Source organism: Colias croceus, chromosome 1, assembly GCF_905220415.1.
Source record: "Colias croceus chromosome 1, ilColCroc2.1".
Taxonomy (NCBI): domain Eukaryota; kingdom Metazoa; phylum Arthropoda; class Insecta; order Lepidoptera; family Pieridae; genus Colias; species Colias croceus.
In genome coordinates this window covers 11,986,042-12,010,110 of record NC_059537.1, presented here as the reverse complement: position 1 = coordinate 12,010,110, position 24,069 = coordinate 11,986,042, and the positions used below count along the sequence as shown (strand labels likewise).

At 33.5% G+C, this 24,069-nt stretch overlaps 1 protein-coding gene and 1 long non-coding RNA gene across 3 annotated transcripts; one reads left to right on the top strand and one right to left on the bottom strand.

Moving 5' to 3' along the window:
* Positions 1-1,917: 1,917 nt before the first annotated feature.
* Positions 1,918-23,782, bottom strand: LOC123706019 (mitochondrial folate transporter/carrier). Of its 2 annotated transcripts, XM_045655238.1 has the most exons (6): positions 23,416-23,782; positions 21,890-22,043; positions 14,183-14,432; positions 6,062-6,175; positions 4,370-4,515; positions 1,918-2,074 (listed from the first exon to the last, which is right to left on the bottom strand). In XM_045655238.1, the coding sequence occupies exons 1-6, from the start codon at positions 23,564-23,566 to the stop codon at positions 1,930-1,932; spliced, it is 960 nt and encodes a 319-aa protein (XP_045511194.1). In that variant the 5' UTR covers positions 23,567-23,782; the 3' UTR covers positions 1,918-1,929. The 2 variants fall into 2 exon arrangements, with proteins under 2 accessions (XP_045511194.1, XP_045511121.1); XM_045655165.1 differs by lacking the exons at positions 1,918-2,074; positions 4,370-4,515 and adding an exon at positions 5,030-5,343.
* On the top strand, positions 12,816-13,347 carry LOC123706150. Its single transcript, XR_006753378.1, has 2 exons — positions 12,816-12,916; positions 13,168-13,347. It is a non-coding gene; the product is annotated as an uncharacterized LOC123706150 (long non-coding RNA).
* Positions 23,783-24,069: the final 287 nt, after the last annotated feature.

The following is a 24,069-nucleotide window of genomic DNA, read 5'->3' as shown; positions in this document are numbered from 1 at the left end:
CAGTTAAAAAAATAACATCCTGCTATAAATTTGGATGTTTTATCTGTTGCTTTTTATTTATATTCGATAAAAAGACGATATCAATCAATAGATGTATTGGTAGTTTCTTGTTTATGTCATGCGTGTGGAAGAGCTATTTTGAAAATATTTCAATAGTGTGTTAGGTGGTGTTAGTAAGTAGTTATGATATTAAAAATAAATATATTATGTTTTAAATTATGTTCTCTATAAAACTTAGTACATACACATATAGTGATTAGTGGTGTATTTGACATTGCTCTTCTAAACTATTCTATGAAGGATAGAAAATGAAAAGCAAATAATTTTGTATTATATATTTATTTTAACAAAATTAACCTACTTACAAGAAATCTAACTCTAACTTATCCTAATATTCTTCAATTAATGGCAAATACTTCACATTAATAATACACCGATGTTTTTAAATATTTTTAACAATCACAGATTATCACAATATTCACAAAACATCGCTGTAAGAGCAAAATAAAAAAAAACACTAACTACAAACCCATCTTAAATAAAAAGAATCACACCTTAATTTGTGATATTTCTTAAAGTAAATAAATAGAAAAACTTACCAACTTTTAAAACAGTTAAACTTATAATAAAAGTATATATTCTCAATTCTAAGTACTTTTATTTAATTTGTGGTAATGATGGCGTCAACTATTATTACAATAAATAGGAACAACATTAAAAATTATCAATTACATTCATTCACGAAACTTTAAACTGGGTATGAAATATGCATATTTTTATATTTAGGGAGATTATTCAAAGTATTTTCTCCAAATTTAAACGAAGGAATACACGAAAAATTAGGGATATTTGTTATTACATAAAAACCCTATCATATAACGTTATATCACACACCCAAAAACCTGTACAGAAAACATACATCAAATATTTAATCTCATTCCTTTCAGATAAAAATATTATTTTAAATTTTCAATTGAATTTAGAAAAAACACATTGCTGCCGATTTCTTTATTTATCTCAGACATTGTTTTAAAAATACACAAACCTTTAGAGCTAGCGCGCAAGAGCAACTTTTGTCTCCGCAACTATTTTGTCTCTCCCATCAACTCCATGGGCTAGTAAGAAAGTGCGCGAAAGAGACAAAAGTTGCTCTTTCGCGCTAGCTCTTAGAATTAGACTCTCTTGTGGAAAATCTCAATTACCATATATTTTTTTTTTATTAATATTTAATATAAATAATAAAATAATTTATTCTATTTTTATGTTAGTGATGTATGAATGAAGATATGTTTAGAAAATAAGTGAATATACTCCAAAAATGAACTCTACAAATTAGAAATATGACAAAGCAAAGCTTATAATATTAAGTACCTAGTGCTTAGTTTATTGAAAAGTGAAATACTACGAATATGTTCCATGGAATTTAGAAATAATCTATACAGGCAATTTAAAAGGGCAGTATAATTTACAAGTGGGTTTAGTCGACTGTAAGAAGCAATAATTGCAATAATTGCAAAAAGCAAACTCAGGAAACCTATTAAAAACAGCCATTTATAGAATTATCAATTAAGCTATATTAGAACTCAAATTAAAAAAAAATCTCACAATTACCCTATACCTAACACCTTTTTAAACCTTGTGCAAGAAATGCATTAAATACACCTCTAACCAAACATTCCATCACATACTTTGGCATGAAACTAAAGACACGAAATAAAAATTAAGCTAAATTATATTATATTAAAAGCAAAAAGTATAGATAGGTTTTACACAAAAAACATTTTAAATCGTATGCCCTTTATATGCCTCGCTCTTTCACTCTCGCACATAAAACATATAACATCTCGCTCTCGCATCGAGTCAGGCAATTACCTGACTAATCTGGAGCGTGTACGACGTATCTATAAAAAAAAAACAACTTATTTTTATTTACGAGGGTAATTTAACCTCTTGCCCTCGACGTAGCATAAAATGCGATACATTCTCATATGTCAAGAACGTGATCATTGTAGCCGGTACCACACGAACTAAATTCGGTTTGAGCCCCTTGTAGAAGCCACGCCAGCCTTCGTGCCTGAAAACGTAATTTATTATATATGTAAATATATATTTTTTTAACGTTTCCTTGAGAAATAGACAAAATACTTACCGCTCGATGTGCGTATATTTTGGTGGTTTTGATTTTTGGGCTGTGTTTTTCCCCGGGATGTTGGGTAATTTGGAATGATCTTTTTAAAGATTTGAAAATATGAGGAATACTTTAAAATTTGTATGAATGTACAGAACATCTGTAAAAATACTTGTATAATCAGTATAATTTAGTATGATCACTACATAGTATAAAACAAAGTCGCTTTCTGTGTCCCTATGTCCCTTTGTATGCTTAAATCTTTAAAACTACGTAACGGAATTTGATGCGATTTTTTTTAATGGATAAGAGTGATTCAAGAGGAAGGTTTTAGTATATAATTTATTAGGTTTTAGACAAAGCGGGCGAAGCCGCGGGTGGTAAGCTAGTTTTTTAATAAAAAAGGATAAAGGATTCCCTAATCATCAATCCCAGCCCAGAAAAGGTGAAATAAAATTGACAGAATATCAATTTGCTATCATTTATTGATTACACAAATTGAAGGCGAGTTAGAACATTGAAAATTATTAGCGATCATATAAAAATATATGTATCAATGAGCGTGGCCAGCCACCGAAGTAACTAATTTATTGATAATTCATGTGCAAATATTAAACATCACATATTATTTGGTGTTCTTTTTTTACTAATTATTTCACACATTTCAGTAAGAACCTGGATCGATTCAAAATCAACCCACCGCCCATTGTAATAGAGAACATTTTTAAACGGCAAGATATACCTTACGCTTACACATCTTATAAAGTATCAAAATCTTACCAAGAAATTTTAATTATACACAATATGATCTTATATCTTAATTTTAAAAATGATTCTTCATGATGATGCATAATTCGAATTATAAACGATTTTAATACCTACATATCGTTTTTTATAAATTAAGTGATGTATGTTCTATAATTAATTATTATAATAAATTTAAAAGTATCACACATTACACAATATTCCTATTTCTTACTGACACGTGTGAAATACGCACTAATCACAATTCTATATTAAATTCTATTAAAAATTATACTAATTCGAAATCATTAAAATTCACCTAAACGATACTGCTGGCTACAATGAAGTGACTGCATTATTTTATAACAAAGAAATATCAAACCAATGAGATGTATTTATATTTTAGGCGGGAAGATGATCTAAAGCCTCGAGAGAACAGCTTCGAATTTGCTAGTGATTTTTTTATTTACTTTTTCTATAATTAAAAGAACAAGTTGAAACAATATCTTATAAAGAACCTAACGTCGTCTCACCACACATGTAACGTTATGTAAAAGATGGGAAACATGTCTTTTACATTAATTTTATATTAAGGGGATTCTAAGTACTATTATCACAAAAAAATTAAATTAAATCTATATTGTAACGACCGAGGGTCGCTAAAGTTAATATTACACCGATCTGATGGGAACAATTACACTACTATAAATAAGAGGTTACATAACATATGACAAACAAATATATTATAATAGGCTAATTCAATAAACACAACATATGTCGTGAGACAGGCTTTACATATACATAAAATTTAGTAATACTCAGGGCTGTCTACTTTTCATTGTCTCCAACTACGTTCTAAATAATTTTACTGTCAAAAAGATTCTCGAAAATTGTACCCGTATTAAAAATAGACAGCCCTGATTCTCGCTACGCTACATTTTAATATGAATGATACATTTTATAAATATTGAATAAAACCGCGTACATTTTAAGATAACAATTAATCCTCTCGTCAATTCCAAACACATAACGAAACCTGTCACAACTCAATACAATAATTACTATTCGATAGTTTTAATCACAAAACAAAAAAAAACGTTAGCGTAACAACCATTACTTGTCAATACATCGCTATTTAGGGAATACATATACAAACGGATCGAGGGCGATTACAATACAATAAAAATGCACGTTAACAATAAATAAATCTAAAAATAAATAAATTCAAATTAATAAAAAAAAAACAATAAAATTCCCGCTTAACCTACGCTCACCTGGCGCGCGCCGCTGACAGCTGTCAAAACACAGATAACACAGAGCACAGAACGCATATAGCCGTGTACGTAATTCCCATCAGATACCTACAGAGCGTGAACGCGAACGTATCAATCGTTATTAGTGAACTTCTCCCATATGAGCATAACGAGGCATATGTTTGGCGTTACATGGAGGAGATACGGCGTGAGGCCCTTGTAGAAGCCGCGGACGCGTTCGTACCTCCATGTCTCTGTGACGCAGTGCCACGCGCCGTCGTACGAGCGGTGCTGGTCCTGCAGCCGCGCGCGCACCACCTGGTACGGGTACGTGGCGCCCGCCGCCAGCAGCTTGGACACTGCAGCAAACGTCAGGTACTCCAGCGACGTCTGCAACCAGCGACACGGTCAGTGTACAGTGTGTAGTGAGCAGTGAGCAGTGTGTAGTGTGTAGTGTCGGTACGGGTACGTGGCGCCCGCCGCCAGCAGCTTGGACACCGCCGCGAACGTCAGGTACTCCAGCGACGTCTGCAACCAGCGACACGGTCAGTGTACAGTGTGTAGTGAGCAGTGAGCAGTGTGTAGTGTGTAGTGTCGGTACGGGTACGTGGCGCCCGCCGCCAGCAGCTTGGACACCGCCGCGAACGTCAGGTACTCCAGCGACGTCTGCAACCAGCGACACGGTCAGTGTACAGTGTGTAGTGAGCAGTGAGCAGTGTGTAGTGTGTAGTGTCGGTACGGGTACGTGGCGCCCGCCGCCAGCAGCTTGGACACCGCCGCGAACGTCAGGTACTCCAGCGACGTCTGCAACCAGCGACACGGTCAGTGTACAGTGTGTAGTGAGCAGTGAGCAGTGTGTAGTGTGTAGTGTCGGTACGGGTACGTGGCGCCCGCCACCAGCAGCTTGGACACCGCCGCGAACGTCAGGTACTCCAGCGACGTCTGCAACCAGCGACACGGTCAGTGTACAGTGTGTAGTGAGCAGTGAGCAGTGTGTAGTGTGTAGTGTCGGTACGGGTACGTGGCGCCCGCCGCCAGCAGCTTGGACACCGCCGCGAACGTCAGGTACTCCAGCGACGTCTGCAACCAGCGACACGGTCAGTGTACAGTGTGTAGTGAGCAGTGAGCAGTGTGTAGTGTGTAGTGTCGGTACGGGTACGTGGCGCCCGCCGCCAGCAGCTTGGACACCGCCGCGAACGTCAGGTACTCCAGCGACGTCTGCAACCAGCGTGTGCGTGATGAAGTGGTGTGAGCGAGGCATAATAGTGAGTGCGGCGTGTATAATGAATGTACAGCGTGTGCGTGTTATAGTAGTGTGTAGACGAGTCAGAATTCTCTAACGTGTGTGTGCAGGTAATGGAATATATACGAGTCATAATAGTGAATGTGATGTGTATGCAGGTGATATAGTGGAGTGTAAACGAGTCATAATAGTGAATGCGGTGTGTATGCAGGTGTTGTATGTGGAGTGTAAACGAGTCATAATAGTGAATGTGGTGTGTATAACTATAAAGGTGTTGTAGTGGAGTGTAAACGAGTCTTAATAGTGAATGTGATGTGTATGCAGGTGATATAGTGGTGTGTAAACGAGTCATAATAATGAATGTGGTGTGTATGTTGGCATTATAATTAAGTGTAGACGGGTCATAATAGTGAATTTGGCGTGTATACAGGTGTTATAGTGGTGTGTAAACGAGTCATAATAGTGAATGTTTGTCTATGCAGGTGATATAGTTGAGTGTAAACGAGTCATAATTCTGCAACGTATGTGAGTGCAGGTGTCATAATGTAGTGTAGACAAATCATAATAATATACTTAATAAACAATGTGATGTGTGTTTAAAACGTTATAAACAGGCGTCATAGAGTGAATAGGATAAAATACACTCCGCTGTTGCCAGGGTGTTATGTTTCAGCGTAGTCATATAAAACTCACCAATTTGATGTCAATAGGCAGGTTCCTGTATTGGTTGTACCTATTTTTCATCTCCTCGTATGTCATAAACTGCAGGGCGCCGTGCGACACGCCGAACATGCCCGGGACGAAACCCTAGAATATATTAAATAAATATACATATAAGTAGAATAGGAAATAAACGAAATTATATGCTTTGTCGCATTCGTAAATCCATTTATTTATAAATACAAGCATAATACATTTACGGATAAAATCATAATTTAATAGGAAATGAAACCATAAACGACTTGAATATAGAAATCATACGATGAAACTACAAGGTTGTTATAATGTTCACTTTCACAACGTTTTTGCGGCATATAAGTTTATAAAGAATAGATACAATGTGACCTTAGCAATACCATTTTCATTTTGCATTCATTGGTCCCTTATTTGTAACTCTATCGACAATTTTATCGTAATAAAGAGTATTCTACAATCAAATTCATACATAATAGTCATGTTAGTTTTTGAAGTGAAACTTCTTTATTGGGGGTTGAAAAAAAAATTTAGTGTAGCATTTATATTTTTTTCGTTACGCGTGCCTTTTTTTGCGTTACGCGCCATCTTTTTCTTATCCCTACCACGCGTGATTCGACGTATTTCTGTAAAGTTGCATATAGTACATTATTTTTTGAAAAATAATGCCATAAAGTAGTTTCACTTCTTACGTGTGTACACTAGTACACACTACACGCACACATTTTTATTTATTTATTTGAACTAGATACTCGGGTACCCTATGTATCGCTTAAGCTTTCATAGATTTCATCATTTATATTTTGTAATATTTTTTAGATTTTTTCTTTTCATTCAAAGCTTCTCCTGACAGAGACTTAAAATAATTTTTAATCCAATTTTATGCAGTCCTTTGGAAGTTATGCGCGAAATGGGGCAAAATCAGTTCAGTATCTTTCTTGTCACGAGGACAAAAATATTCCAAGATTGGAGTATTGGAGTGTGAATATTGTAATAATAATAGATATGGCTTGACGAACCTTTGACACTAAGATAGGCTTGGTCGGTGGACTTCAGTATAAAGACTGAAGATTAATAGATTCAAGTCTAAAAATACTAAAAATATACACGTCGGTATATATTTCAATTTGTAAATAGTGAGTAGTTACTTATAGTAATCAATTTTTTTTGTACATCGATTATATTTTTATTTTTTCGCTAATATACTGAGCTGAAAATTTGTAATTTATTAGTTAGAGTGGCTTAGAAGCAAGGCTTTGTTAATTTCTTAACAAATCAATCACGTGTTAAAAATTTCGTCGTTTAATACAGATAACAGATTTTTATTAACCTCATAATCGTAATGTCAATGACAAGCATTAATTATTATTATTATAATTAAACTAGCTGTACCCCGCGGTTTCACCCGCATTGCTCCGCTCCTGTTGATCTTAGCATGATTATATTTAGCCTATAGCCTTCCTCGATAAATGGGCTATCTAACACCGAAATAATTTTTCAAATCGGACTAGTAGTTCCCGAGATCAGCGCGTTCAAACAAACAAACAAACAATCAAACAAACAATCAAACAAACAAACTCTTCAGCTTTATAATATTAGTATAGATTATAGATACGGATGAATTTTCAGTAAGATATTTAATTCGATTGTAAAGATATAATCTGACTTTGGTACGTGTGAGAGTCTATAAAAAATAGTAAATACTTTTTATTCAAATGATTCTGATTTTCTTGTAACTATTGCTCAACTCTTCTTCTATTCCCTAAAATAGATTATATTTTTGACGTTTTAAAATATTGATTTAAGGACAAAGAATAGCCCGTTTCCTAATTCATCTCGTGACATCCAGTTTTGGAATAGTTTACATATATGAGACTAGCCAACTGCGTAGAAAATTAATATAGGTAATAGTGAAAAGTATGCGTAGAAAGTAACACAAAGAGTTAAGAAGGGACCTCTCATTATGTGTTAAAACATACAAACCAATGAGACAATCGTAAAATATAGGAATAAGGTGTTTTTGGCACATTATCAAAATTACGTGTTTCTCTATGAAAAGCTCTTGGAAAAAACCTTGCGCATTGAATTATTTCACAAGGAAGTACAATTCCACCAACGTATTCGATAAGTAAATGATAATATTGGACAGAAACCAATATGCCGTAGTTTTACTCGGCCGATGTTGTATTGATAAGATTTTTCGTGTGGATTTTATTATCTCCACTAATATTATAACGAGGAAAACGTTTGATTGTAATGAATAGGCTCATAAACTACTGGGCCGATTTTAAAAATTCTTTCACCATTCGAAAGCTACATTATCCACGAGTAATATTGGCTAGGTTTTATCCAGGAAGTTCCACGGGAACGGGAACTATGCGGGTTTTTCTTTGAAAACGCGAGCGAAGCCGCAGGCGGAAAGCTAGTTGTAAATACAATGAAAATTATACTTATATCATTAATTGTCGTATTTAGCCTTATAATGTATTAATTTATTCACAAAATTTCTTTCACTTAGTGTCATATTAATATTTTAATACTTATTTCCGAAAAAAATAAGGCACTGCTATGATTCACTAATAATTAATTAACTATATATATTTTCAGTACATTAGAAAGATAAAGTATAATACTGATTTCAGCATAACACTAAATTAACTAAGGGCCGATTTATCAATCCTTGGTTAAGGGGAATTCTTTCAGCGAAGCGGAGTAAAATTGGTTTGCAAGATCAAATTTTTCATGTATTTGCAATTATATGACGCTTCTAGAAAAAATAATCAATACACTTCAAGATATTTCCTAAAAAGTGTGCTAATTTGTTACACAACCACGTGTATTTTGGTCGATCATATAAAATCATAAAAATAGGCTAAAATAAAGATCGAAAACGAATTATTTATTAATGAAATTTCTGATTTTGGAAATAATTTTTATATAAGGATATGTATTTTGATGTACTGCAGAAAACGTGCTAAATTTTGGTTTTCTACTGAATCCCTGTAATTATTAAATACATATTATATCTCAGAACTTAACGTTGCCCAGCGTTTTCTTTACAAACCGCGCTGCCCGCTACCCCGCCAGTCCTGATCAGGCGCTTGCTAACGTAGGACCTGTGTCAAATTATCTCCGCTCGATTTAACGTTTTGAGTAACGATAAATTATTGAAAATGGGTAACAAAACAAACAAAATTCGGAAGAAAGCAGTGTCAGTATCAAAAAAAAGAGTAATCTATAAGAAACGGTATGTAAATTGAGTAATATGATAAAAACGTAGTTACTTGATGACACAGAATAAAAATATCAGTTGGTCATAAAGTTTCACCTCGTATGCTTTTATTTCAAAACGATAAAAGCTGCGTTACTGTGAAATAAGAGTTTAGTTTATAATAATTTGTTTTATATATATAATACTAGTGGTCCGCCCCGGCTTCGCCCGTGGTACATATTTCGCAATAAAAGGTAGCCTATGCCCTTTTTCGGGTATCAAAATATCTCTATACCAAATTTCATGCAAATTGGTTCAGTAGTTTAGGCGTGATTGAGTAACAGACAGACAGACAGAGTTACGTTCGCATTTATAATATTAGTATGGATTATTATTACGTATAATTGGTGTATTATTTGCATAATTTTGGGGTATTATTATTAATTACAGTTGTTTATTTTAAGGAAAAAAACAATAATGATTATTAGTTAAAAAATAATTGATAATAGTCAAATAATAATGATTATTGACTTATAATAATTATTAATCACTACAGTAAAAGTTCCTTATTGGCGGGGTATATGTTTCATAAAATATATGCCTCGAATACAGAAACCGTGAATACGGAATGGTAATTATTATATGGGATTATAGGTTCTACGTTATACGTTCCTAGGTGACGATTGAGATTTTTTTCGTGTCTCATTTTTTTTTAGTTGACATTATAAACTAGGAAGAGTGCAGTAGACGTTACTCGATCACAATTTTTGTAACGAATGTGAAAGACGAAACAATAAAACACGCAAAGCGGCTTTTACTATAAACGGAACTACATTTAAAAATATACTTTATTTATTGAGTTATAAGGTTGCTTCCATTCTGTTTATTTACGCTCCTTCTATGTCTCGTTTCAGCACCATACTATGCCTGATTAAATAAATAGATATTAGATAATAAATACAAGGGGAAGTGGGAGGCGGACACGCGCAGGATCGCTCGCGCACCCTTCGCACACCTTACTGCCGCCACGTGATCGTAGTGATGTGACTTGACCAACGCTGTACTCGATAGTTTACAAGAAAAACTATATTTTAACATATTAATATTTGACTTTAATATTAAAACTCTTTTAAAAATATATTAAAAATAATTTTGTGTTGTGTTTTGTATCATACACTTTCTAATATTATGAATGCGAATGTATTATAGTGTAAATGTAAAGTATGTAATGTTACGATATTATATTTTAACCGCTAAATTGATTTTTGAAGGTTTTGGTAGGTATAAAATTGATATATATTTATATTGTTTATTATTTCATTTTAAATTATTAATTAATTCTTATTTTTATTTAACATTAAATACTATTATTATTTGATTTATTATTAAAAAATAGTACTAAACCCGATCTTTTATTTTCTTAATTTTAATAGTTAAGAAGTCCACACGTTTTTTCAGATATTTCAATTATACATTTTTTTTAAACTACTTATAATTAATAGAAGACTTTACATTATTATTTAAAATTACATATATTTATACTTTCTTCATACATTTCTCCTTTAATAACATATTGAACAATATATTTTCTTATGTTACATATTTATTTACATAACTTATCGATAGCTCAACACGCAATTGATACCTACCCATCCCTATTTGTCACACACACATTTATATAGTATCTATAGCTCATCTGCCTTCGATGCGCACTAAGCAATTTGTGCAATACACGCGCTCTATACTATTCTAATATTATAATACTCTAAGCTTCTACTGGTAGCAGCAAGTAATATTTATTAGTTACACCAAGTACTTCCATAATTATGTTGTGCTAATTAATAAATTCCTAGTACCTACTTATCTCAGTTTATAAAGTTGTAAATGCTTACTTTATTTACTTTTATATTTACAATCTGACACAAACACTTTTACATTGCTTACATAATAAAAATTGATCACAATTTACTTTTGATATATTTTACACTGTGGCATAGCGCACGTTACGAAAAACAAACGACGCGAGGAGCGCGAGGAGCGCGAGTCACGCGAACGGCCCCCCACACTTCACATCCTAAAATCTTGCCTCGCGTTGAAATACCTCGCGTTAAGATTTATCCGTCCAATAAAATATTACATGAACATTTTAAAAACTGTCAAATACGCATAATTAAAATACATTTTTGAAATGGAAGTTAAATACGTTCTTCGATGAATAAGTTTTTTTTTTCATCATATCGTATCTATACATATAATAAATCTGTAGAAGGGTCAATTCTGTACATTGAAAATATTGAAAAAATAAATAGCAGGGGGTGTTACTGGATCGATACCAAACCCAAATATGTAATTAAAAAAATTTTTGTCTGTCTGTCTGTCTGTCTGTCTGTCTGTATATGAAGACATCACGTGAAAACTACCGGTTCGATTTCGATGAAACTTGGTATAATTATACCTTATTATCCTGGGCGTAAAATAGGATACTTTTTATCCTGGAAAAATACGTAGAAAAAAAATAATCTTACTTTTTCAGTTATCCATAGACGTTGTTCTGTAGAACCGCGAACACACGTTGCGTATTATTAATTTATTATAGGCCTAGCCGTATTTGGGTCAGATAGATATTTATAAGATGTCATTGTCAGAGTTACTCAAAATGGAGAAACAAACCATTCACGCGAAGACCGACATCCGCGCGGACGGAGTCGCGGGCGGAAGCTAGTCAGTAATATAAATCCTGTAAATTTCCAAATTTTAATCTATGTATATCAACGAATAGCTGTGCCCCGCGGTTTAACCCGCATTGCTGCGCTCCTGTTGGTCTTAGCGTGATGATATGTAGCCTAGCCTTGCTCGATAAATGGGCTAATGGACCAGTAGTTCCTGGGTTTGGCGCATTCAAACAAACAAACTCTTCAGCTTTATAATGTTGGTATAGATTTCATTCTAAATCGCTTGAAAACATCCATTAAAACTTCATTCGTATTCAGACCAGACTTTAATCGATACCTAATTAAGTAACTACCAACTAGTACATTACATAACACCTTCAAGGGCGAAACATTTCTAAATCAATACGTTCGTTTGTCGATCAATCATTGCTTTCCCTGATAATGTCTACAATTCAACGTCACGCACACGTTGTATCAGTAATAAAAACAATGCATGGTTTTATTTTGAAAGAGCGACTAAATATATGTCATGTTTATCAAATAATTAATGAATTAAAGAAAACATCGATTATAAACGTAAATACCCACTTCACTACCTGCACAATTCAATAAAATAATAGATTTTTAATATGGTTTCGTGATTGTAATCAGTAATTTATAAGAAAATTACTACAATTCGAAATTCATGAATATGTTCAAAACATGAACATACACAACAAACAAATATCGCCAATAACAATCACAGTTTATTTACTACCAACCACACGCGCGGTTAGTAGGGTAGACTGGGTACGATTGAAACAAAGGACGGTTGAAACAACACGAATATCTCGCAAACCGTTGGTGGGGGGGCTAGGGGTCCAAGGGGAAAATGAAGCGCACAACTGTTCTAAACACGAACCACAATGTTGCGTCGATCTCCGCGCGCTTCAGCTGATTTTATAAGACCCTATTGTGTTTTTATGACCAAAAGTAAGTATTTTTGCTTTGAGATTTTTCCAATTATTGGCGTTTCTATTTTAGTGACAGTATTAAGTGTGCGTTTTTGTTTGAAGTGAATCTTGTGGAATATGACATTGTGACTAGTTTTTGTGTATCATTGTTGTTACAATTACTATAACTGTATTTTACCTAAAGTAGGAGTTGGGGACGGTTGAAACATTTTTTTTGGGTACGGTTGAAACATTGTTTTAATTATTTTTTGTATTTTTAAATGCCGATAGTACGTGTAAGAGAGATTTCGGGAAGATAAATAGACCTATCAAAGTAAAAAGACGCATATGAGGAAGTGAAAACCGGAGATCATTGCGAAAAGTGGCAGAGAAGCACAATTATTCGCTTCTAAGGTAAATTCGAATGCGAGATGACTCTGGCGAGCAAGAAAATAAAAAAATGGGATATAATAGAGGATATAACAATAGAAGGTACAATAATAGAGGGCGAAAACTTAGGAAATCTACTATTTACACTGACACACAAGATAAGGAAGAGATAAGAAAAAAGCAAGAATTAATATTGAAACGAACTAGAGCTAAGCAAGTGAAGAAGCGATCGGATACAGGAAAAAGAAAGAAATTTGATGGAGGAAAATGTAAAAGTAACACCGAAGAAGCAAAAAATAAATAAAATACAAGAAGAGATATCATCAGAAGATGAGGAGTAGTTACTTATGTCTTGTTTCTATGTAAGCATATTTAAAGAGCAGACCTTATTGTAAAAGAGTTACTTAATTATTGTAAGATTTAAAATAAACAATCAATAAAACATATTTAATGCTATATTTTGTATTATTCGCATATTTTTCAACTGACCCCAATCACTGTTTCAACCGTCCCTGGTATGGGGACGGTTGAAACAAATCGGATTTATTTTTTTAATTTGATCTATTTTAAAAAAATAATACACATGGAACTAAAATCATAGCGCCTATTAGTAGACAGATACATGCTCTTTTATTTAACGTATATTTTTCATCGCTCGGGTTATAAACAGCAAAGTTATGGTCGTTTTAAGTGAAATTGTTTCAACCGTACCCAGTCTACCCTACGTTGATGGGGTGACCATTGTGAAGGATCGTTAGTTTTGAATTTTGATACTTCATGCTTTGGAGCGCGTATAAAACGTCTCCAGCTGCTGTTTAGTTAGTTGTAGATTTTTTAACATGCTATACTAAATATCCAAACATCCTTAAACTACATCTGCCTTTCATAAATAAATCTAAAGTAATTGTTTACTCACCCTATACAGCCCGCGTATCCCCTCCGTCCTATAAATCTTACTGAGGCCATCTATCATGCCGTTATATCTCTTATTCTCGGCCAAATGTTCGCCGCTGTACTGCAAGCAAAGGCGGGTCTTCACCACCCATATCGGGTTCGTCATGATAAGGGACAGTATGCCCGCTTCCGCAGCGGCCAGCATGTGTAGACCCGGCCCTAGGGGGGTTCGCGCGTTGCCGCCTTGTATCCATGTCTTTATGGCGTTGTAGCTGAAATTGGAGGCTCGAATTGTTAGAATAGAAGAGAGAATGGACATGAAGTTAGCTTCGACTTAGTTGGAAGATTTGTGCAAAATTTCATATAGATTCGATTAGCTGTCTTGTGTGAAAGAGTAACAAACATCCATACAAGAATTAAAAACTATCACATTTTTAGATGAATATTAATTGTACTAATATATCTAATAGCAATCAGAAAAAATCATTATGTAAATGTAAGGTATAAATTCCAAAATAAAAGACATGACTAGAAAAGTGAAAACCTACTACAAATACTGAAAAATTATCTATTATGAACATACACTACAATAGACCATTGAACAGTAAGGCTGGTTGCAGAGCTTGACCGTCCGTCAGTGCGTACCGTCGGTCCTGACGATTCGCATCAACAATGTGTATGACTATGACACTAATACGCATGACAATACGCGTGCGTATGGTCGGTCAAGCTCTGCAACCAGCCTAAGAGCTAAATCAAATTGATTATTTATAACAAGGATTTAGTTTTAGTTTTAAAGGATTTCATTTTAACTATTCAGCAACAAGTTGACATGGTCAAAGAGATATACACGAAAATATAATTCCAAATTTATAACCAATCGGTGCAATAGTTTGCAATTCCTTATGTTGCGGCAATAAGGCTTGTTTTTGCATAACCCGTGTTTTCGTGTTGAAATGAAACGTCTTTCCTCTATTGAATCTGTTTTATTACTGATTGATACACTAGTGACTTAGACGTCAACGTAGTTAATGAAAAAACCGAACATACCGCCCACCAAAGGACTACACTAGTCCTTTCAAATAACAATGAAATTAGTCTCCTTTACTTACAAACAAGCGGCATGCTGTATGAATTAACAAATAACACCGTAAAAAATCAATATATACCTTAAATTTGAATGTTACATACATTACATACATATTACATTGAACATTTGTTTACGACACTATAATTTTGACTTTAATTTTTAATAAATTTATCAAATACACAATCTTTGCAGGCTTTGTTAATTATATTTTACTTTACACACAATTTTATACATTTTTATGACAGTTTTATATTAAATATTTTTGTACCTATACACATAACAACAATACAGATAGGTTTACATTTTACGCTTTATACAATTAATCAAATACACATACATATACCATAGCAAAAGAACAATTACATGCGAAATGAATTGACTCGCTTGTTTTAAATGATTAATTGATATCTGTATTGATAGGAAGGTAACATAATTTAGATACACTTCTTTTTATTACACTTTCACCGCTTTTTACACTATAAACCCTAGTGAAACCGTCTGGCCCTGGGTGTTTGGCAGTGATACGCCCTAATGCCCATTTGCCAGGTGGCAAATTAAGTTGTTTAATCAAAATAACATCACCTACTTTAAATTCATCATTCTTCTTCAACCATTTTGTTCGTTGTTGCAAACTGGCCAAATATTCAGTTGTTATTTTCATGTCTTCTTTATTCTTTTTAAATCTCAAAATTTTCTTACAATAAGCTATTGTTTTCAATAATTCTTTTAATGTATCAAATTCTTCAAATTTCAATGAAATTTTATCTTGTTTAGTGTTTGTTAGTGGGACTGTATTAATAGGTATCTTCTTTTCTTCTAAATCAGTTTGTATAAATTCTGGTCTTTCTAGTTGTAGTTCATCGTTTCTTAACCACGGTATCGTCTTAAGTGGTGCAACCCTTGTTCTTGCAGCAATTAGACTTGTACTATAAGTTCCATCATCATTTCTAACACGACAGTAAACAACTGCAGCATAAGCTAATGTCGAAGCGTCTGAAAACCCATGAATTTCAATTGTATCAAAATTTGCATTTACTGTTCCAAGCCATCTATCTATAGTAATATCCTTTATATTCTGGAGATCATTGCGAATATTCTTCCACTCTTCTTTTATAAAAATATTAAGATCCTCATCCCAGTTTGCTTTTTCAAGCCATAACTTCTGCATTAAGAATTTTGCTAAAACAATGCAAGGTGCAATCCATCCTAATGGATCAAATAATTTTTGTATATCAGAAAGAATATTGCGTTTAGTTATTATAACATTATCATCATCTATTGATTCTAAACTAAAATTATATTCGAATCTATCCGTTCCCAAATTCCATTGAACACCTAATGCCTTGACAATACCATCTAATTTAATATCTAAATGAGCCTTTGTAGATCTATCATTTGGTTCTAAAGATTGTAAAAATTCTGCACTATTAGACGACCACTTCTTAAGATCAAAACCTCCTCTTTGCGATAGTTCCGTCAAATCTTTTCTTAGTTGAGTACATTGTTCTAAATCATCACCACCAGACATGCAATCGTCTACGTAAAAATCTTCGTTTAATATTCTAGCAGCTTCAGGAAAATGATGACCTTCATCAGCAGCAAGTTGTTTAAGTGTTCTTACAGCTAGGTATGGAGCGGATGCTGTGCCAAAAGTGACGGTAAGTAATCTCATATCTTGTATATTTTCAGTTGGATCATTTCGCCAGACTATTCTTTGGTAGTCGACATCATTCCTATTCATCCATATCATTCTGTACATTTTCTGAATGTCTGATACGAAACAGATTTTATGAGTTCTCCACCTCATAATAATGTTTCTGAGATCTTCTTGCAATACTGGACCAGGTAAGAGTTCATCATTTAATGATATGTTGTTAGAACCTTTACAGGAAGCGTCGAACACAACTCGAGTCTTCGTGGTCTCCTTATCTTGACGTACAACGGCGTGGTGGGGTAAGTAAACAGCTTTTTTATTTATTTCTTTTTCAGGTACTTCTTCAATGTGTTTTAATTCTTTGTATTCTTCTATAACTTTCAGGTATTCCTTTTTCAGATCTGGATCTCTTTTAAATCTTCTCTCTAATTGCAACAATCTTCTTACAGCTACTTCTCTCGTGTTGCCTTCAGGTGAAAGCAGCTTTTCAGTTTTAAAAGGTAATGTAACTATATATTTTCCATTAATATCTCTCTCATGTGTTCTTTCATATATATCTTCACATTTTTGCTCTTCTTTAGTTAACTTTCTATTTGTATCTATCTCCCATATAGTTTCAAGTAAGTCATTAATATTTGAATCACTTGTTAAATTTGTAACCATTAAAGACTTATGTATAGTGTTAACCTTCATATTAATTCCACTCATAATGATCCATCCCAGGTTGGTATTTTGAGCACATATAGTACCTGAGGGACCCTTGATTAAACCTTCTTGTAGAATTTTTGTGTATTCATTTACACCCAATAAAAGATCCATACAACCCGACTCATAAAAGTTTGGATCTGCTAAATTTAAATTGTTAAAGTGTACAAGCTCATGTTTAATACTATTTTTTGAAGGTAAGTTTATTTTTAAATACTTTGACATCACGTAGGCGTGTACTGGTAACTCAAACTTAGGTTCCCACCGAGACAAAATATTTACTTTGACCTCATTCCTTACATGTACCTTCAAAGACTCCATGCCAGTTACTATCATATTAACCGGCTTGAGCTGTAACTTTAAGACTTGTGCAGCTCGTTTGGTAATAAAACATGCCTGTGACCCTGAATCTATTAATGCCTTAAGAGTAGTAGTGTGTCCATTTTCACCTTTAATCACTACTACCGCAGTTGCCAAGAGACTTACCTTATGTTCACCATCTCCTAGACTATGTAAAGACGTCATTGTAGTATGCACCTTCTTCTCATCTACATCGGTCCGCATTGATGTCGACGGTTGTGTAGTTACCTCGGATACCGACGAATCTGTACCTATACCTATATTTGATCGGTGTAGAAGAGAATGATGACGTTTTTTACATATGTGACACGACAAAGGTATACGACATTTAAATGCCGAATGACCTGGGGCCAAACAGTTAAAACACAATTTCTTACTTTTTACATATTCAACACGTTCATTACAATTCATTTTTGCAAAAGATTTACATTTACACAGATTATGATTCTCATTACACATTATACAACATTTTACAGAATTAACAGACGTACTTACATGAAAAACGCGTTCTTTAGCAGACCTTACAGGCGGTGTAATTAATTCCAATGTACGAAATTTAGACTCTAAATACTGTTTTAAATCTAACCACTTCGGTAACTCTTCACTTTTTGTGTACGCAAATTCCTCCCACGCTTTATGAGACTGTGGGTCTAACTTCTGCACTACGAGAAATATTATAATCGGATCCCAAGAGTCGATGGATACATTTAAATTTACAAGACTATTTAAAACTTCATTAGTGGTATCTAATAATGATTTTAACTGAGAAGCAGTTTGCGAAATACATTTTTTCTGAGAAAAAAGTCGTTTTAATAAAGAGTTAACAATTAAACGTTTGTTTCCGTACCTTAATTTTAATGTTTCCCAACCCAGTGTATAATTTGCATCGGTAATTCTAATATTACGTAATAAACTTTCTGCCTCGCCTGAAACACTGGACTTAAGGTAGTGTAGTTTCTGTACCTCGGAAAGCGTGCTGTTGTTGTGCACTAAACTTAGGTATAAATCATTGAATGTCGGCCATCCCTCATAGCTCCCGGCGAACGTAGGTAACTCAATCCGCGGCAACCTCACTCGTTCGTTGATGTGTACCACGGTGCTGTCATGGCTGGACTCCAGGGCTGATGCAGTGGATTCCATGTTCAATAATTTATCCTTCAAATCCGCTAATATGCATAAATAAAGATCCTCGTGAATGTAAAATTCTTCGTTGACGAAGTATGGTAAAAGCGCCTTTTGTTCCCTTGGTGTTATTTTTACTAAATCTAAGTGTGCACTTTGAAATGTTTGCCAATAGTCCTCCAAATGTTTAATTCGCGATTGTAAATATCCTTTGGATAGTCTTTGTTTAGGACACTTAGATATATTAATTTGCGTTTTTTTTATAAGTTCCGCCGTACTTTCCAAAACACGTATGGTTTGTTCCGTATTATTATTCGCCATCATAAATATTGTCTTTCAATAATAACTTCGTTACAAATAACTTCGTATAATGAGCTTCTTATCGCGATCAAATGCCCGTGTGCTTCTTTTGTTCTTCGATTGTAGCTCAGATAATCCGGTACGAATGCGACCATATGTTGCGGCAATAAGGCTTGTTTTTGCATAACCCGTGTTTTCGTGTTGAAATGAAACGTCTTTCCTCTATTGAATCTGTTTTATTACTGATTGATACACTAGTGACTTATGCCCGGTTCCTATATTCAACGGATCGTCATAGTATCAAAGCTACTATCCGTTTTTCTAGAACTAACTACGAGTCGTTATTACCGTTCCACAATTTTATTTCTTGACGTGCTATCGACGGACATCCGTTGGTCATAAAAATACCGAGCCCTCTTCACTCACAGATGTGCGTTTCGTTATAAGCCAAATTGAAATTAAAATAACACAAAATTCAGGACAAAATAAGTTAAATATGCAGCCGAATTATAAACTTTAAGAATAAAGTTTCTTATTAATAAAGAACTAATACTAAAGAACTATATATTTGTAGACATCTGCGTGATAATTTTCCTTCTAAACAACCTAATGCGTTACACAGAAAGCAAAAACGGAACGTTTTTCTCGCGCTCGCGTGCATTGCTTGTCAGTTGTCAAATTATTGTCATTCATTGTTGATTGATGATTCATTGTCAAGTTTTATAAATACAACGACCACTGTTTATATATTTATTAAAAATGGATATTACGCCGGTAAGTACGCCTTTATATTTCTTCTTTAAAATCGTCTGCCGCTTACTTTTTGCTTCGGACACTTTTAAAGTCAAACATATATTTCTGTTACAGAAATCGAAGAAGGCTATGAGTAAAGACGAGATTGCTCAATTATTATAACCAGTAAGGAGACTAATGCTTCTACGAATAAATTAAAGGATGAATGTTGGACTTCGTTGACCAACACATTTAATGCAAAAATTGGTCAAATACCTACCAGGAAAACTTTTTATTTTCAGCCAAAAAATTCAAACATAATAAGGATGATGGACAAATATTATGAAGAAATAATTGAAATACTGAACACACAATAATTGAAATACTGAACACACAATAACTAATTAATTTTTGTATATTATTAAGCAATATATCTAGACATACGGTAGAAAAAGAATTTGTTAGGTAGTGCTAAATGTAAATCTTATGTAAAAAATGTATTTAGTTCAGAGAGCCTATTACAGCGTTAAGGAATATAATATAGAAGATGATAATCGATGGAGGGTTGTCGTGTAAGAATCACAGGACAGTTCTTTGGCATATATTATGTAGTTACATATTACTATGTAAAATTAAACATACCTAGTTATAAAGAAATAAAACTTTTATTCCATTTTATTATGTACTTTTATTTATTTTTTATTATTTACAATACAATGTTTAAAAAATTGATTTCTACATTGCAAACATAGACACATAATATATACTAGTGGTCCGCCCCGGCTTCGCCCTTGGTACATGTTTATGTTTTCTTTCCATAATAACCATCCTCGTACTTCAAGGAACATTATAAAAAAATAATTATCGAAATCGGTCCACCCGTTCACGCGTGATGTCGTGACCAAGGGAAATAGGTCTGCCACTGATAGGTATCGATATTGTGCCTAAAGCATAGAACCTCAGCGTCAACAGTAATTGATGTTATGGAGATACCCCATGATTCCTGAAATGACAACATAAATTAGGTATGTAATAAGGTTAGACGTGTTTGGTATAATATTAATGCCTCCATTAAACTAACCTGGCTCCTTTTATTCGTACGTCTGGATAAATTTCAAGAAGTAATTGTTCAACAGATTCTTTATCAAGTCGAAATCTCAATTGAAATTCGTGAGAATCCAGGGTCGCAAAAAAATCCACTCCTTCTCTATAATATATACTCTTTCACGCCCACTATCTTCTTCCGAAATTCGATATAATATTAAACACTTCTCTATCACTATCTGAACTCCACATTTCGATATTGAAGCGGAAACAATGAAATAGTAAGAATTTAACCGCCCGAAATCGACGGGTAAACAAAATGCTATACGAATAGTAACTTTGACAGCATAATGACATTAAAAATATTTATAGGAACGCGATAAACTGTCTTCTCCATACAATATGCTTACCGTTCGTTAATAGTAACCCTCCCATCCGTCAGTAGGAAGCCGTCGGTAGGTTGCTTGACGAGACGTTTTTTATAGGAACGATTTTCGCTTACGCTTGGTTAATTATACTACTATTCGTAACTAAAACGGATCGTTTTTCAAATATAGGAACCGGGCATTAGACGTCAACGTAGTTAATGAAAAAACCGAACACCTTAATTACTTTTGCCATTAAAAATCCTTTTTAACCAACATTAAAAAACCCTTCTACTTACAAGATTAAACAGGTCAAAGAATCTATAATACCATATAAAAGAATAATGCCATACTCACAATAAGAAATAAAAGCCCCATGCGGACCCCGAGCCCCAGATGTTCGGCGTCACACCCCTATACAGCCCTCGGAAGCCCTCCTTCTTCACGATGGTCACGAAAGCGCTGCCAAGGCCGTCATATCGCGGAACTGTTGCTGTGCGTCCGTCATTTACTAAACAAAAAATATAAAAACTATTGTACAGTTAGGCTATTGAAAATAAGAGTGACACTATTTTAGTTACAATGCTGTTGTTAATAGAAAAATAGCATTGAGATTTAGTAAATAGTATTATGATATAGTATTATTATGCATTATTATGTTTTAACTCCAAGTTCAAACATTTATTTTTTCAATTAGACTTCTTCTAGAAGCACTTTTGGAATGTTGTAATATATTTTACCATTTACTAACAATGCGGAAAGCAGTGTCTATAGAGAAGAACCGGCAAAAAAACTCCATAGTTGCTCTTTTAAGTATATGTAGTTAGTTCAATAGCCATTTTGTAAACATAAATAATGCTAGTTCAAGTTATCTAAGATATTACCTATCGGTACCAAAATTAATTTGTTTTTCCAGTGTCGGTTTCAGATAAAAACAAATCTGTTTTTAAAAAACAGTTCAATAGTTTCAGATATTATACCATACATACAAACAATTTTTACCTCTTTATGAGTAGTGAATCATGCTACATGTGTATACTTAATGCACATATTAATTTGGCACATAATTATTGCAGTTACAACAATAACATGTGAAACAATTAAATTTTATTAATTTTTCCTGATCAAGCGACTGTTTTATTACAGTGATGTCATAATTTTTAATCATACATACTTTTATGTGAATTGATAATAATTTTAATATTTTTACACTAGTTGAAAACTTTAGTGTTAGGCTGTAATTTATCTGTCTACTAAAATTAATACAGATTGGATCAGCTGTTTTTGCAAAAGTAAAAAACTTAAAAACTTTTGGATTTTTATATATAATAATGTATATAGAATAAAAAAAATGTGTCCTTATTTCTGCAAGAGCCACAATTGAACCTAATTTATTTTATGACTGTAAAAGTTATGTTTATTAAGCATTCTTAAACATTCATAACTTATCAATCATGATTCATGAATGATTACATAATTGTAAACTTTATTGTCTCAATGGGTCTTAAAATGCATTGTCGACTGTTCTGTTAATAATAAACAATGTTTTATCTTGTTTTCATCAATTGCAATAACAAATATTACAGCTGCCTTGAGTGCAAACAAGCATTGCAAATGAAATATGCATTTTATATTGCATCAGTTAAATAAAATCAGTTAAACAACTATCAACTTTTCTAACCCTAGTTCAAGGTCACACTTGAATTTAAAACTCTCAATTCTCAAACCAATATAAGACACACATTGCTATTATTACAAACACTACACATACATTGTATTCAAACAATAACATTATAGGCATAACCCTACTTCAATATACCTTTAAGTTCACGAATTAAAAAGTATATATGTAATGATAACTTGTGACAAAGGTGGGTACATACCAGCAAATCGAATTTTAATCAAATCCAAAGGGTGCAAGATTAGAGTAGAGGTAACGCCACCAGATATTCCAGCGACCAGATGTTCGTATTTGATGTGATTGAGAAGAGCAAGCTTAGAAGACGGCGAATTAGGATTCTTCATTGTAGTCATGATTGATTAAATCACAGCGGAAACATTTTGTAGGGACTGAATTGATATTTACGCTTGCCGCACACTTTCCCAGGTATCTTTTGCAAAAATTATCAATATACTATCGTCACAACACATCATTGCTTTCCTAATATTTCGACGAAATGAAATAGGCGTGAGTGAAATAATTTCCACATGATTTCTTTCATGTAATTGTCGGTAACGTTCCGTTTTACAATAATTATGTCAGATGATACTGTCACTGTCATTATAATGAGAAATACTGTGGAGGAAAATACAAACATACAGACAAAAGATAAATAAATACAAGGTTTTATAATTCAATAAGAATTTTAATCTGCTTACACCACGCTAACACATTAATAAAATTATTATAAGAATGTACATTACAGTACATTATATATTAAACGCAATTTCTGTGGAAATTTCAATATATTATCTCATTTTAAAATTACAATGTAGTAGACGCCAATGATCCTAGTATTGCTAAATCATAATATTTG

Excerpts from the sequence above, each read along its gene's own strand:
- LOC123706019 (XM_045655238.1), bottom strand. The coding sequence starts at position 23,566 with ATGACTACAATGAAGAATCCTAATTCGCCGTCTTCTAAGCTTGCTCTT. Across the intron at positions 6,176-14,182 it reads GGATACGCGGGCTGTATAGG|GGTTTCGTCCCGGGCATGTT; the intron begins GTGAGTAAACAA and ends AATATATTCTAG. Across the intron at positions 4,516-6,061 it reads TGCCTATTGACATCAAATTG|ACGTCGCTGGAGTACCTGAC; the intron begins GTGAGTTTTATA and ends CGCTGGTTGCAG.